The sequence below is a fragment of the Poromitra crassiceps genome (genome assembly GCF_964638095.1).
Source record: "Poromitra crassiceps genome assembly, chromosome: 3".
In the NCBI taxonomy this organism is placed as follows: domain Eukaryota; kingdom Metazoa; phylum Chordata; class Actinopteri; order Beryciformes; family Melamphaidae; genus Poromitra; species Poromitra crassiceps.
The window spans coordinates 80,499,417-80,514,558 of NC_139625.1; the positions used below are offsets into that span (position 1 = coordinate 80,499,417).

Sequence of the window (15,142 nt, forward strand, 5' to 3'; positions counted from 1 at the left end):
CTGTAGCCTACTTTACTTGAGTATTTATTTTTCTTTCAACTTTTACTTTTACTCCACTGCATTTTCATAATAAAATCTATACTTTTACTCCGATACATTTCCCAAAAGCAGCTTCGTTACTCTTACTATAAAATAAACAAACAGCTTGTGTTGTGGCGAATCAGTAGCCTGGCTAGCGAATCAGTGCTTCTGTGTTGCAAGTTGCGTTTGCCAATCGCTTACCGTCCATGGTCAGTGCTTCCCAAGTCTTTTCATCCATGTTACAAGTTCTCACAGGCTGAAATCCGACGGTTAATTACTTTAAATTGTCTTTACATTGTGTCCAATTGAACCAAAATGACGGAATATTCCACCAGAAAACAAGAAAACAAGCGTATCTTGGGGTAAGCTTCAAATCTGTCAAGCGTCCACGCAGCCAGAACGTAAAAGTATAGGTCTTCCGCTTAAGGATTTCAAAATAAAATCCTAAATGCTTTATTTGTTTCTCCAAAGGTAAGAAGCATTTTATTCTGAAAGTAAATCATTGTATTCCTGTAGCTATCTGGTGTAACTGTCGCTGTTTTGACACAGCCCAATACTGCCGTGTTTCAGAAAGGTAATCAGTTTAAATTTCACCTTTTATTTCTAGCTGCCATGATGCCTGATGGGTGCTTCTTCCGCTTCCGGTGTAATCCGGTGTTTTAACTTGACAAACAAAACGTCTATGAGGATTTTACAGCAGAGCCATTCTGCTCTACAGCCGTGTCGTTCGGGTGCTGGGATAACGTAATGCATTGTGGGTAGTCGGCTACTGTGGCTAATGCTAGCGGCTAGCGTAATAGTTACTTTACATGGCCAAATTGATTGAACTTTTAACCATTTCGAGTAACACTGTTTCCATACGGACCCCCAGCGTTGGTTAGTTGTTTATAATGTGACTATATTTATAACTTTTATAACATACTCCAGTTTCCGGTTATTACATTCTTGCTTGTGATCAGTAATCTCTTGGCTAAATATCTATCATTGTCAATAACACAATCTTTTATATTTCCAAGTAATTGCCAACTAAATGGGCAAAAATGGCTAATGCCACAACACAGCTTCAGCATCATGGAAAGCTCCAGAGTGGAGAAGCACACAGGTGAGCGGAGTTTGAATTAGCCAGGGAAGTGGACTATGAAAACCCTCTGGAGAGAGAGAGCAGAGGCTGCATGCCAACTCTGTCAGTGAGGCCTGACTAAATGGTCAATCACACAGGGATGGGTATTCAGCTAATCGTGTTAGTTCAGTTCAGGCAGGACACGGATGTAGCTCATCATCTACCAGCTGATCACGATGATATTTCCCACCAAACACAATCCATTCTCATAACAAGGTGGTCTATTTAAGTGACCTTCCTCCTACACATTGATTCTTAATACTCCAACTGCTGCATCTAAAGGTGTGATCACAATCTACCACAAAAGAATATATTGTAGAATAGAATAGAATAGAACAAAATAGAATAGGATAGAGCTTACCAATGCTATCTAGATCCATGATCAAGCCTCTGTCTGAAAATACACAAAATCACTCAATGTCAATATTACCTTTATTACCTGAAAGACAGACATTGATTATTTGATAATATAATTATATATTATGCACTCTATTTAATTAAATTAATTTTGAATTGTATTTCAAACATGATATGCTTCTGCTAAGGAGAGCCTTAATGCTTTTTTTATTTATTTAAAATGCATGTCATTTTGTTTTTCCTTTCTTTTTTATGAATAACTTTCTAAAGCTAAACCTGACATTAATATAATTAGTTCAATTTAACTCTGAAGCTAAAGAAAACATTGCCTTATCTTAAATTACATTCAATAAATACTACAGGAAACCATGTATTATTACAACCCCCTCCTCCCATTATACATCACTTACTGGATACAGTATTTTACATGCAGTTATTACATGGAGATTTACATGGACTCCACTATGTTACTTTAAAAGTCTTGACTTTGCACTTGTCTGCTTCATATTTTGCTATTGCTGCGATCGTTGTGCTGCATACTGCACAAAGAAAAAATCTTCATTTCTAATGTTTACTCACGGTCATTAAAATTATCTTGAATCTTGAATCTTATGATTATTATGATGATTATTATTAGGGATGCACCGATGTGAAACTTTTGGCCGATACGAAAACCGATATTAACATTGCTGTTATGGCCGATAACCGATATTTACCGATGTCAATATGATCTGTAAAGACACATTTGTATGATAATCAAATGTTGTACATACTGAAAAACATGTAAACACTGAATTTGAAAAAGTAATGCATTTCTTTATTTCCAAAACATGTGGAAAAGCCCAAGATTTACCACATTGTTTCCTCTCAATTTGGAAATTTTGGCTGATACCAATATTAACATAGCAACATCGAGCCAATGCCGATATGTTAAAAAATGACTAACATCGGCTGATATGATTGATCGTGCAGCCCTTTATTATTATTATTATTATTATTATTATTATTATTATTATTATTATTATTATTATTATATTGTATATTCAGCATGTTGTATCTGACTATAATAACAAGGAACAAAGGTTAGATTCAGAAGAAGCATGGTTGTGCATTTCGTACATAATTGGCTTAACTTGACTTGACTTGACTTAATTAAACAGAACATACTGTATCATAATTAATACTTAAAGCAGCTCTATACAGTATGTATGTTGTGAAACATATCACTGCCCTGAAAATGACAACAAAAACTCACCTTTCTGAAAACAGCAGCTTCTTCTGAAATTGTTTACAGATTCAGTGAAAAGTTTAAATCATGTCCATGGGTAGATATTTGCAGAGCAATTTTAAATATAAATATAAGATAAAATAAAGTGTGTGTGTGTGTGTAGGAATAGTATGTATAGTAATAAACAGTGAGTATTTGCTGGTTGTGTCTCAGCGTTTCAGAGAGACGAAAAGACTGACAGCAGCTAACAGGATCCAGTGACATCAGCTCATTAATAATCCATGATGAGATGTCGCCATGATCCATGAGCGCTGCCTGCCAGATTGTCAAGGTATTCATTACTGTTGGCCTAAGTCTCTCTCTCTCTCTCTCTCTCTCTCTCTCTCTCACTAACACACACAACCCACACATGTACACGCACACGCGCGCGCGTGCACACACACACGTCTATATATGTGTGTGTGTGTGTTGTGTGTGTGTGTGTTACGTGTCATCTGTCAGGCTGAGACTCTTGTCCACTCACCAATCACCATCACCGTCAGGCATCAGCCTCAACCAATGAGGATGCAGCTCTGACCTGAGGACACACCCACCAGCACAGCTGAAGTTTAGGAAGAAAAAAAGTCTGTAGCTACACTATGAGCTACACACACGCCCTGTGCTATCCTTCCATGCTCATGATCTTCTAGTCTAGTCTAGCCACACACGTACGCACGACGCGCGTACACACACGCACACACAGACACACACAAACACGCATGCACGGACACACATGCATGCAGGCACGCATGCATGCACGCACGCACACACACACGCACGCGCACAGCGTACACATGCACACACCAGGGCTGGACTGGGACAAGAAAGTGGCCCTGGCATTTTTAGCCCACCGGCCTACCACAATCGGTCGGACATGACCTGTACACCATGCTTATGGTCCCCTTAAATATGCGTCCCGATGGTCCCTATACTGTATTGTTCCCCCAAATGACTACAAAGCTGACTAGTGCCATGGACAAGTGTAAGTGTAAATACAAGCCTGATTGGCTTTAATGTTTACAATATACAAATGTAAACACACCTTTTATGGTGGAGAGCTACTTCACAGTGTTGGGGAAACTAAATTAAAACTGTAGTTAAAACATTAATAATACGCCGTTGCGCTCGAGCCCCTTGCCTTAAAAATACGTGGTCACCCAGGTATTGCAGGCCTGAAGGTCGGAGGTATCGAGATGCATATCAGTTTGTACGCCGATGATGTAATTGTATACCTACATAACTCAGAACAATCGATCATCCCTCTCCTCAAATGAATCACCTCCTTCGGTAAGCTGTCCGGATACACAATTAACTGGACAAAGAGTGACTTTATGTCTCTTTCTGATGTCTTCACTCCCGGTTTCCTGGAAAATCTCCCATTCAAATTGGCAAAGGACCGCCTCACTTATCTTGGCTTGACCATACCCAGAGATCCTAAACTTGGTGATTTTGTTTCAAAACTTAAACAATGTATAGAAAACTGGAAAATTCTCCCTTTGTCAATGATTGGCCGTATAAACTGAATTAAGATGGTTTCACTTCCCAGATTCCTCTATTTGTGTCAAAACCTTCCCATTTTTCTTACATCTGCTTTTTTCAAAAAGCTGGACTCCATTACTCTGTCCTATATCTGGAATTATAAGAACCACATGATTTCAAAAGTGTGTAGGAGGGCTGGCCTTACCAGTGTTTAGGCACAATTATTGGGCTGCTAATGTTAGGGCTTTAATGTTTTGGCGGCAAGGGACTCCTGGCAATTTAGCTCTCGGGGCCCCCCTGTGGTTAAGGATGGAGGCTAGCTCTGTTGCAAACTCCTCCCTGTCAGCCATGCTGTTTTCTAAGCTAGAGACGCTTGGAGCTTTAAAGGTCCCAATTCGTGCAGCTGTAACCTCTTAAAAACATGTGTCCATAAAACATGATTCTGGATTAATTTGTCGAAAATATAGCAACCCCGTTTGTTGTGACAGAGTTCTCACTTGGGGGGGCACGGTGGCTCAGTGGTAGAGCTGTCGCCTCGCAGTCAGAAGGTCCTGAGTTCGATTCTCGCCTGGGACACTGTGGGCGCTGTGGTTGTGTTCCCCCCCATATCTTCAGTGCCTACTGCCCAGGTGGGGTATCTCGTCGTAAGGGCCTTTCTGTCTGTGTGGAGTTTGCATGTTCTCCCCGTGCTCCCCCAGGGGGGTTCCTCCGTATATAACCCCCCCCCCCCCCCCACCAAAAACATGCAGAAGATCAGATCGTCATCGTCATCCGACCAGTGACGACAACATCCGAAGTCGGTCCCCGGGCGCTGTACGAGAAAGCGACCACTGCTCCTGGCCTGCCCCAGGAGGAAAGGACAAAGCCAGGATGGGTTAAATGCAGAGGACAAATTTCACCGGCCACCGTCAGCATGTGTGTGTTGTGGCCCTCCGTGCATGTGTTGTAGTGTGTTGTGTGACAATAAAGACGGGCTGCCGTCTGAAATCGAATCGAACTTCCTCATCTCGTCGCTTCCCAAGAATGGTCTGTTTCTATAATATATTCAGAACTAACAGTTCCCATTGGCCGCTGAGGGAGAGCCCGCCCCAGGCTCCCAGCGGCCAATCAGATTAGCATCTGTGGACCAGCACGCTAGGTTGCGAGCTATCGCTAACTTAACGGTTGCTACGCTAAAGAGCACATCTCAAAATGCCTAGACTTACCGAATGCACCTCCGCAGTTGCTGGATCACGTACAGTTGGCGTCGCTCCAGCTAGAAGTGTTAATTTTGTGGCTATAGACAAAATGGTGCAGGTAGCTTGTGTGAGAGAGACCCGCGCAGTATGCTTGAGGACCATCGTGACGTCCCAATGCTTTTTTCAATGTATTGCTGAGCCCTTCTCACACCAAGCATCTTATCTCAATCTAAATCAAATCATTGATTGATTGATTGATTGATTGATTGATTCATTGATTCATTTATTCATTCATTCAACATTAAGAGATGAACCACATTCAAAACAATTACATATAACTATTTGCTACATTTTTATGTATACATGGGATTTTTTTCTTGAATATATGCCTTATATACAGTAAACCTTTTACTTATTTCTTCCCTTGACTAAACAGTTTTAGTACAGGTTTAGATTTTATAGAGGCTTACAAAGAATTGTGAATGAATACAAAAATATTTTATTTCCTTCTCTCTCTGTAAACTACTAAATGGCTAGGACATGTCCTATCACCATATTTCGGCTTGCAGCTGAAAAAGTTTTGAAACCAATTTTGAATCCCTAGACCTGCTGATGTCAAATCTTGATGGAGAAATGAGACATACCGTACTACAGCTTTATCAGCTACCATTGATGTGCCGTTGAGCAAGGCACCACCTGAATGCAAACATCAACACTGACCAAACCCATTTCTAATTGTCAATATTAATTTAATCATCATTTACAGTGAATCATTTAAACCTCATTTCTAATTTTCCAACATTCCCATTTAATAATTTAAAAACAATAATTTCCAATCTGTCAATGTTCATTTAATAACATGATTAAAATGCAAACAGAGTTAGAGAGCTATTAGCACCATCAGATGCATGGGGGAAAATGTATATTTAAAGAAATGGCATGATGACTTCGGACCACAGGCGGAGCTCGAGAACAGTTGACTCCTAACAGGAAGGCAGAGGAGATTAGTAGGCAGAGCAGAGGGGCTTGTCAATATGTATGTGTGTGTGTGTGTGCGTGTGTGTGTGTGTGTGTGTGTGTGTGCGCGCGCACGCGCGCGCGCGTGTGCATGCGTGCGTGCGTGCGTGTGTTTCTTCAGTGCATGCACCACCAAATGACAGCCACAGAGGCCAGCAGACCAATCAGAGAGCTGGTTGCTGCGGATGGGGCGGAGTTACAGAGGTCAGAGTGGCAGCACTTGAAGGTAAAACTGGAGACCTAAAAAATACAAGACATATAGAATAAACACAGTTTATCAATACTTCAATACACGGGTTATCAATACAGCTTATCAATACATCAATACACAGGTTATCAATATAGGTTATCAATACATCAACAGCTAAATGAAAAGGTAAGGCCTCCTGTCACAAGCAGAGGGCCAGATCCCAAATGTATATTCAATAGAATAGAATAGAATAGAATAGAATAGAATAGAATAGAATAGAATAGAATAGAATAGAATAGAATAGAAAAGAATAGAATAGAATAGAATAGAATAGAAGTTTGTACCTGGGGGAACATCTGAGCCAGTCGGTTGTACTCACAGTCAGAATACTTCATACACTGGCGGAAGGTCTGTCCACCTGGAAGAACAACAGGACAATTAAAATACATTGTTATCATATTAAATGATTTATCAATATTAACATTTGTAACAATTAATTTTTGGTTCAAAAGACAATATAATTATGTTAAGCAAGATTTAGAGGAATAACACATTTTAAATTAACAGTTGTGATGTCATTATTCAGTCTTAAGGTAGAAGGGAGACACGCACATCCCAGCCTAGTAGGGCAGGTGCAGAACTTACAGTGATAAATGCAAAGAAAAGTAAAAAGTTTGCACACTGCAAAGGGCTCCAGTTAGGTTTTTATTGCAACACCGTGTGGTAACGTTTCGGGCAGCACCCTGCCCTTCTTCAGGGTGGTCAAAGGACAAAGGTTAATGTCACTGTGACCTCACTAACGCCATTTTCAAGCTTGTTAACACGATATCTCAATTTCTTCCAATTTGCCTCAAAAGTCCACTTGGACTCAAGGATGAACTGATTAGATTTTGGTGGTCAAAGTTCAAGGTTACTGTGACATCACGACCGCTCGTTTCATGCTCGTTAATGTGATATCTCAGGAACGCCTTGATGGAATTTCATCTAATTTGCCTCAAACGTCCACTTAGACTCAAGGATGAACTGATTACATTTTGGTGGTCAAAGGTCAAGGTCACTGTGACCTCACGAATGCCATTTTCAAGCTCGGTAACGCATATCTCAGTAACACCTTGACAAAATTTCTTCACATTTGGCTCAACATCTGGACAGACATGCATGTCGACTGCTCACTTGTTGGCAGAGGCATATATCTGTGGTGCAGTCGTTCTAGTTCTTACATGAAAACCTATGAGAAGTCATATATATATATATATATATATATATATATATATATATATATATATATATATATATATATATATATAGGTTAAAGGAATGCTTCTCAAGAATATAAGATTGTATTGTTTTCTTCATAGCCTATTTATATTTTGACTAACTTGGCGAAGTAGTGTGAAAGCATGTCAACTAAGCATTCCACTATTGTGGTGCTCAAAAATCATTTATCAAGTTTGGAAGGTCTGCATGTAGCCTTTTTTGCCATGGGAGTTCACTGATCTTGTCTCCATGTGTTCTGTGGATTTGTTCCCTGAGTGTCGTGGAGGGGTTGTTGCAGCAAGGAACTGCTCAGTCCCTGTTCACTCCCCCCTGACAGCTGGTTAGTGTTGTTAGACAGACAGACAGACAGACAGACAGACAGACAGGTACCTCTCTCAGTGAGGGTCAGACAGGCATCGTCATAGCTACATTCTCGTTGTTTGGAGCAGCTGGCTGTGTAATCCTTACAGTTGTAACAACGAATGGCTGATCCTGGAACAATAAATAAGATACATTAAATACTACTAATACTACTACTGCTACTACTATTACTGACAATATACAACTAAACCTAACCGTAAATAAAGCTAATAGCACTACTGCTAACACTATTACTGGCAATACTACTAAACCGAACCTTACTATTATTACTACCAGGGGCGTAGGCAGAAATTCAATTATGGGTGGGCCTGGAGAAAATTGGGTGGGCCTGGAGAAAATTGGTGGGGCAATTGCATGACGAAATTTTGCAAAATTCCTAGATGTCATGAAGTTGTCATGCATTAGACTCTGGAGATGATGTGCCATGCGTTTTAAGCTACAAACCCATTAGCTAGCAAGGCAGCAGCAAGTTTGCCTCTAGAAAACAACCAATTTAAAAAATATATATATATATATATTTTTTTGAAGTGGGTGGGCCTGTGCCTACCCGGGCCCACCCGTAGAAATGCCCCTGATTACTACTACTACTATTAATATTACTGGCAATACTACTAACCCTAAACCTAAATATTGCTACTAATAGCACTGGCTGTGTAATCAGCTGTGACAAATGGCTACTACTACTGCTATTGGCTAACACATGGTTTGACTTGGATTATTACACTGCCTTGTTGAATACTCGATTCTGGTTGGTCAATCACAGCGTTCAGCGGTCTATTATTTCTGTTTAACAGACCGTTGCTACTAGGGATATCAGACTGCATGCACGGAGGCCACGTCAGTCATAACAATCCGCACAAAGGAGTCCATGTCAATTTAAAACCCCTTCCCAGTGCTAACTGTTAGCTAAGCCCACTGCCTGCTGCTATACCCACTTCAGCTGTTAGCTAACCCACTGCCTGCTGCTATACCCACTTCAGCTAGCTGTTAGCTAACCCACTGCCTGCTGCTATACCCACTTCGACTAGCTGTTAGCTAACCCACTGCCTGCTGCTATACCCACTTCAGCTCGCTGTTAGCTAACCCACTGCCTGCTGCTATACCCACTTCAGCTAGCTGTTAGCTAACCCACTGCCTGCTGCTATACCCACTTCAGCTAGCTGTTAGCTAACCCACTGCCTGCTGCTATACCCACTTCAGCTAGCTGTTAGCTAACCCACTGCCTGCTGCTATACCCACTTCGACTAGCTGTTAGCTAACCCACTGCCTGCTGCTATACCCACTTCAGCTAGCTGTTAGCTAACCCACTGCCTGCTGCTATATCCACTTCAGCTAGCTGTTAGCTAACCCACTGCCTGCTGCTATACCCACTTCGACTAGCTGTTAGCTAACCCACTGCCTGCTGCTATACCCACTTCAGCTCTTAGCTAACCCACTGCCTGCTGCTATACCCACTTCAGCTAGCTATTAGCTAACCCACTGCCTGCTGCTATACCCACTTCAGCTAGCTGTTAGCTAACCCACTGCCTGCTGCTATACCCACTTCAGCTAGCTGTTAGCTAACCCACTGCCTGCTGCTATACCCACTTCAGCTTGCTGTTAGCTAACCCACTGCCTGCTGCTATACCCACTTCAGCTAGCTGTTAGCTAACCCACTGCCTGCTGCTATACCCACTTCAGCTTGCTGTTAGCTAACCCACTGCCTGCTGCTATACCCACTTCAGCTAGCTCTTAGCTAACCCACTGCCTGCTGCTATACCCACTTCAGCTAGCTGTTAGCTAACCCACTGCCTGCTGCTATACCCACTTCAGCTAGCTGTTAGCTAACCCACTGCCTGCTGCTATACCCACTTCAGCTAGCTGTTAGCTAACCCACTGCCTGCTGCTATACCCACTTCAGCTAGCTGTTAGCTAACCCACTGCCTGCTGCTATCCACTTCAGCTTGCTGTTAGCTAACCCACTGCCTGCTGCTATACCCACTTCGACTAGCTGTTAGCTAACCCACTGCCTGCCCTGCTGCTATACGCAATTCAGCTAGCTGTTAGCTAACCCACTGCCTGCCCTGCTGCTATACGCAATTCAGCTAGCTGTTAGCTAACCCACTGCCTGCCCTGCTGCTATACCCACTTCAGCTAGCTGTTAGCTAGTCTTGCAGTGCCAGCCATAGCCATCGCTGGAAGCTTGATGACGTCAACGGTGGGTCTGACTACGTTTAAGACTCTGGGTGTCCGGGTAGTGTAGCGGTAGATTCCCTGCCTACCAATACAAGGGTTGCACGTTCGCGCCCCGTGTTACCACCGGCTTGGTCGGAGGTAACGCGATACCATACAGGCATGATTGGCTGTCTGCAGGTGGGAAGCCGGAATGAGGGTGTGTCCTGGTCCAGTGCAGAGCCATGTATATAGAAGAGTCGCAACATCTCCGTTCACTCCAGTGGACCCGTTTTTTACATTGCAAAGGGAACTTTTGGCAAAAAGGAACTTTTGGGAAGTAAGGCTCTGGCTTAAGGAGCACAGTCGAGTTGCAGCAGAATGGACCGTTCGTGATGTTCTTTGAAAGGGTCAGACGTTTAAATAATGAATTTATATTATCAACATTATTTTATGCATTCAAACATAGCACGAGCCCCCTTCCTGGATCTGCATTTTGGACCTCCACTGACGCCACTCTCTTACTAGATTGCTCTGACCTGGTCGCTGCACTAGCGCCTCCTCTGGTCAGTCGGGGGGCGCCTGTTCAGGGTGGAAGGGAACTGGTGGGAATAGCGTGATCCTCCTACGTGCTACGTCCTGCCAGTGAAGCTCACTGCCGTCAGGTGAAAAGAACCGGCTGGCAACTGCACATGTATCGAGGAGGAAGGAGGAAGCATGTGTGTGTCTACGGCTCTCCCCACATCAGCAGAGGTGGTAGTGACCGGGGCAGCAGCAGGGGGAATTGGCCAAGTACAATTGGGGAGAAAATGGGAGGGGGGGGGGGGAGACAGTCCAATTCTTTCCAATGGGGGCGTCTGCTTTGAAACCCATTGGCCGGTTGTTGAGCTGTAAGCAATCATGCGGCTTGCAGCTAAGCTAACGTTATGGTGTCTCCCGGCTATAGCACAGACACACAGTATTGAAGGAAAGAGACAAAGCTCTTGTGCTTTTTTGACAATAACACTGTCTGCCACCATGATGTTACAGTGGAACAAGCTATTAGCCTTCGGTTCTTATCAATGTAAGATCTTTGGCGGGGGGGGGGGGGGGGGGCATTAACAGCAGGCAAAAAAGTTAGCAACAGTCTGTCAATATATATTATATTTTGTGTCAAAAACTAAATAATCTACATTAATGTTTAACTCCTACCACTACTATTACTGTTATTGCCCCCCAAACACACACACACAGATACAGTCCAACATACCCAGTCCGATCAGAGCAGAGCAAAGCACCATGCAGATTCCCAGGGAGTGCTTCATTTTCACCTCTGCACAGCTCAGACACACACATCTGGAGACCGGAGCAGACACACACACACACACACGCACGCACGCACACACACACACACACACATGCACACAGTCGGACTGATTTATGAAACATACACAACAGTTGTGATAACACGTTGTGAGATACCGTCAACCATTTTAAATCGATCAAGATTTCTTTTGTTAAATATTCTGCATTTTCGAATTTTTTACTGCCCCTTTCTGACACTTTGCGGTTAGTTAGTTGAAAAATTGGAAGATGGTCAAGATGTCAGTTGGTCTACTTCTAAGTTAGAAGTAGACCAGTTTTAGCCACTTTTTCTAGGGAATTAGTCAAAAGTTTGTCAATTCGTGAAGTAGACTTTTCTGAGAGGCCATTTACACTTGCTGGCACTAACATGCATTTTCTGTCATCAGATTGCAATCAGATTGTGCATGACCACTTGAAAGTACAGGTGTAAACACCCCCCAAGACACATTGAAGACAGATTGCGATCTGATCGGCCAAACCACCTCCGGAGGTGGTCAGGGACGTATTGTGACCACATTGAACACAAGTGTAAAATTTAATGCAATGCGTCCTCTGAATCCGAATACAGCAACTGTATGCGGATTGAGAGGACACCCATTTTGGGTGATCAGATTGCAATCTGCTCACCCAGCAGTGTGGACTCACCCAGACAGACAGGCAACAATAATAAATCAATCAATCAATAATAATAATTACTAGTAATGAAGGCACTCGTGTGGATGCACCCATTGAGACAGACAGCAATAATAATTAATAGTTAATAACTAATAATTATAATGAAGGCAGCAGTGTGGACTGTGGAGTCACCCAGAGAGACAGACAGCAATAATAATTAATAAATATTATTAGTTAATAATGATGGCAGCACTCACCCACACTCACCCAGAGAGACAGACAGCTGGTTTGGTTTGGAGGGGAAGTGAAGTGAGTCTGACACTGACTGAGCTGAGAGGGCAGAGTGACAGGGAGGAGCACACGCTGTGTGTGTGTGTGTGTGTGTGTGTGTGTGTGTGTGTGTGTGTGTGTGTGTGTGTGTTTCTTCAGTGCATGGACCACCAAGTGACAGCCACAGAGGCTGGCAGACCAATCAGAGAGCTTGTGTGTGTGTGTGTGTGTGTGTGTGTGTGTGTGTGTGTGTGTGTGTGTGTGTGTGTGTGTGTGTGTGTGTGTGTGTGTGTGTGTGTGTGTGTGTGTGTGTGAGATACTGAACCCCAAATTGCTCCCGTTGGTGTGCCAGCACCCTGCGTGGTAACCTGCCGCCATCGGTGTATGAATGGGTGAATGTACCTACTGATTGTAAAGCGCTTTGGATAAAAGTGCTATATAAATGCAGGCCATTTACCATTGTGTGTGTGTGTGTGTGTGTGTGTGTGTGTGTGTGTGTGTGTGTGTGTGTGTGTGTGTGTGTGTGTGTGTGTGTGTGTGTGTGTCCTCTTCGTGTCTTCTTCCACAAGCAAAAGACCAAGCAGGGCTGACGGCAGTGCCATTTGCAACATTTTATCAGACATATTCTTCATTCGAATTAGCTATATTAGGCAAACACTACTTTGTTTCATGTATCTGGTTTGGTCTCACACAGAAGGGTACGTGTTGCTAGTTGACCGTCAGCTGTATTCTTTGCTGTGTGTTCCAAGTGCAACTTTTTGGATCTGAAAAAGGCAACATGAGGCAACATAACTAAACAGACTAAACTAAACTAAAATAAACAGTCTGCCTTCATTGTCGTCGCTCGTCATTTGAAGTTGGGTTGATGTTGAGGTGTCATCAGTGATGTTTGGACTGGGATAACCAGTGGGGTCACTGTGGGGTTCGAGGGAATGTGGGCGAACCGTACTCGTTTTGACAATGTGTTCTGGGCTTTAGTGGTGATGTGGGGACAGGAGATCAGAAGCCTACTGTAGCTGTCTGCTGGTTATCTCAGTCCAGAGGAAGAAAAGCTCCAGTGTTCCTCAGTCCTGAAATGACCCACAAACAATAGAACCACAGTCTGACCACTTCAACTGAACTACAGAACCAGGAACCAAACAACAGAACAAAGGCTTCTGTTGGACGAAACAAAGATACTTTACAGCTCTGACACAGAGAGACACTGACCCAATGCAAACACTGACCTCAATATCCCTCTCTCTCTCTCTCTCTCTCTCTCTCTCTCTCTCTCTCCCCCTCTCTCTCTCTCTGATTCAGAAAAAGCTGTATTGGCAGGAATCAGTGTTGCAAAGGCAGAGTTTGAATGGTAAAATGGCCTGCATTTATATAGCGCTTTTATCCAAAGCGCTTTACAGTAAGTAGGTACATTCACCCATTCATACACCGATGGCGGCAGGATGCCACGCAGGGTGCTGGCACACCAACGGGAGCAATTTGGGGTTCAGTGTCTTGCCCAAGGACACTTTGACATGCAGACTGGAGGAGCCGGGAATCAAACCACCGACCTCATTTATCCAAAGCAATTAGTGGACGACCCGCTCTACCTCCTGAGCTACAGCCGCCCCTCTGGAGTTTAAAGGGATAGTTCGGATTTTTTGATGTGGGGTTGTATGAGGTACAGTACTTGCATACTTCAGGGCCTTCAGGACCTGCATGCAGCTAGAACACTGAAGTGATCTCGTAAGATCATGGCCGACCCCTCCCACCCTGGCAATGAGCTCTTCAAAACACTCCCCCTCGGTAAGAGACTGAGGTCTGTCAAGACCAGACCCTCTCGACACAAGAACAGCTTCTTCCCAACTGCCGTCAGCCTCACAAACAAGGCCCGTAAGCCCCTCCCACCAAGGTCCCTACCAAGACCCCCCACAAACCCCACTACCTCCTCCTGAATGCACCCGAACTCAGTTAAATCCCCCCACTGCATGAGCCCCCCCCCCCCCAAACCTACCTTCACTTTGCCGCCAGGCTTTACTTGTCATTAGATGACTCTTGCTAACTACATCGTGCACCGCTTAGACTGTAACTCATATTTAATTGAATGCCTATTTAACTCGGACTGTAAATCCATGTAAATTCACTGCCTATTTAACGTCTATTTAACTGTAAATTCATGTAAATTAATATGTTATGCCTACTGGACACTCCTCCACTCGTGTATATATTGTATATATTGAACTGCACTTGCAACGTTCTGATTGTCTTTTTGTTGTTTTTCCTATTTCTTTATCTGAATATTAACATGACCGCTACGCTGAATAATGACACCTAGACAAATTCCTCGTATGTAATCTTGCATACTGTGGCAATAAAAGTGATTGTGATACAGTCAGTGTACTACACTACATGATACAGTCAGTGTACTACACTACATGATACAGTCAGTGTACTACACTACATGATACAGTCAGTGTACTACACTACATGATACAGTCAGTGTACTACACTACGCTACA

The 15,142-nt window shown here is 43.3% G+C and overlaps 2 protein-coding genes across 2 annotated transcripts in view; both read right to left on the minus strand.

Moving 5' to 3' along the window:
• dytn (dystrotelin) overlaps positions 1-1,521 on the minus strand; it is a gene marked incomplete at both ends in the record, with an annotated part of 16,466 nt that extends 14,945 nt beyond the window's left edge. The window contains one exon of the mRNA XM_083633178.1: positions 1,503-1,521. Within this exon, the coding sequence (XP_083489304.1) occupies positions 1,503-1,521 (19 nt within the window). The remainder of the gene's footprint in view (positions 1-1,502) is intronic.
• Positions 1,522-6,160: 4,639 nt separating this feature from the next.
• Positions 6,161-12,657, minus strand: LOC310772718 (CD59 glycoprotein-like). Its single transcript, XM_083632601.1, has 5 exons — positions 12,635-12,657; positions 11,668-11,753; positions 8,277-8,378; positions 6,974-7,047; positions 6,161-6,679 (listed from the first exon to the last, which is right to left on the minus strand). Exons 2-5 carry the CDS (start codon positions 11,720-11,722, stop codon positions 6,557-6,559), a joined length of 354 nt encoding a protein of 117 aa, XP_083488727.1. The 5' UTR covers positions 11,723-11,753; positions 12,635-12,657; the 3' UTR covers positions 6,161-6,556.
• Between the last annotated feature and the right edge of the window lie 2,485 nt (positions 12,658-15,142).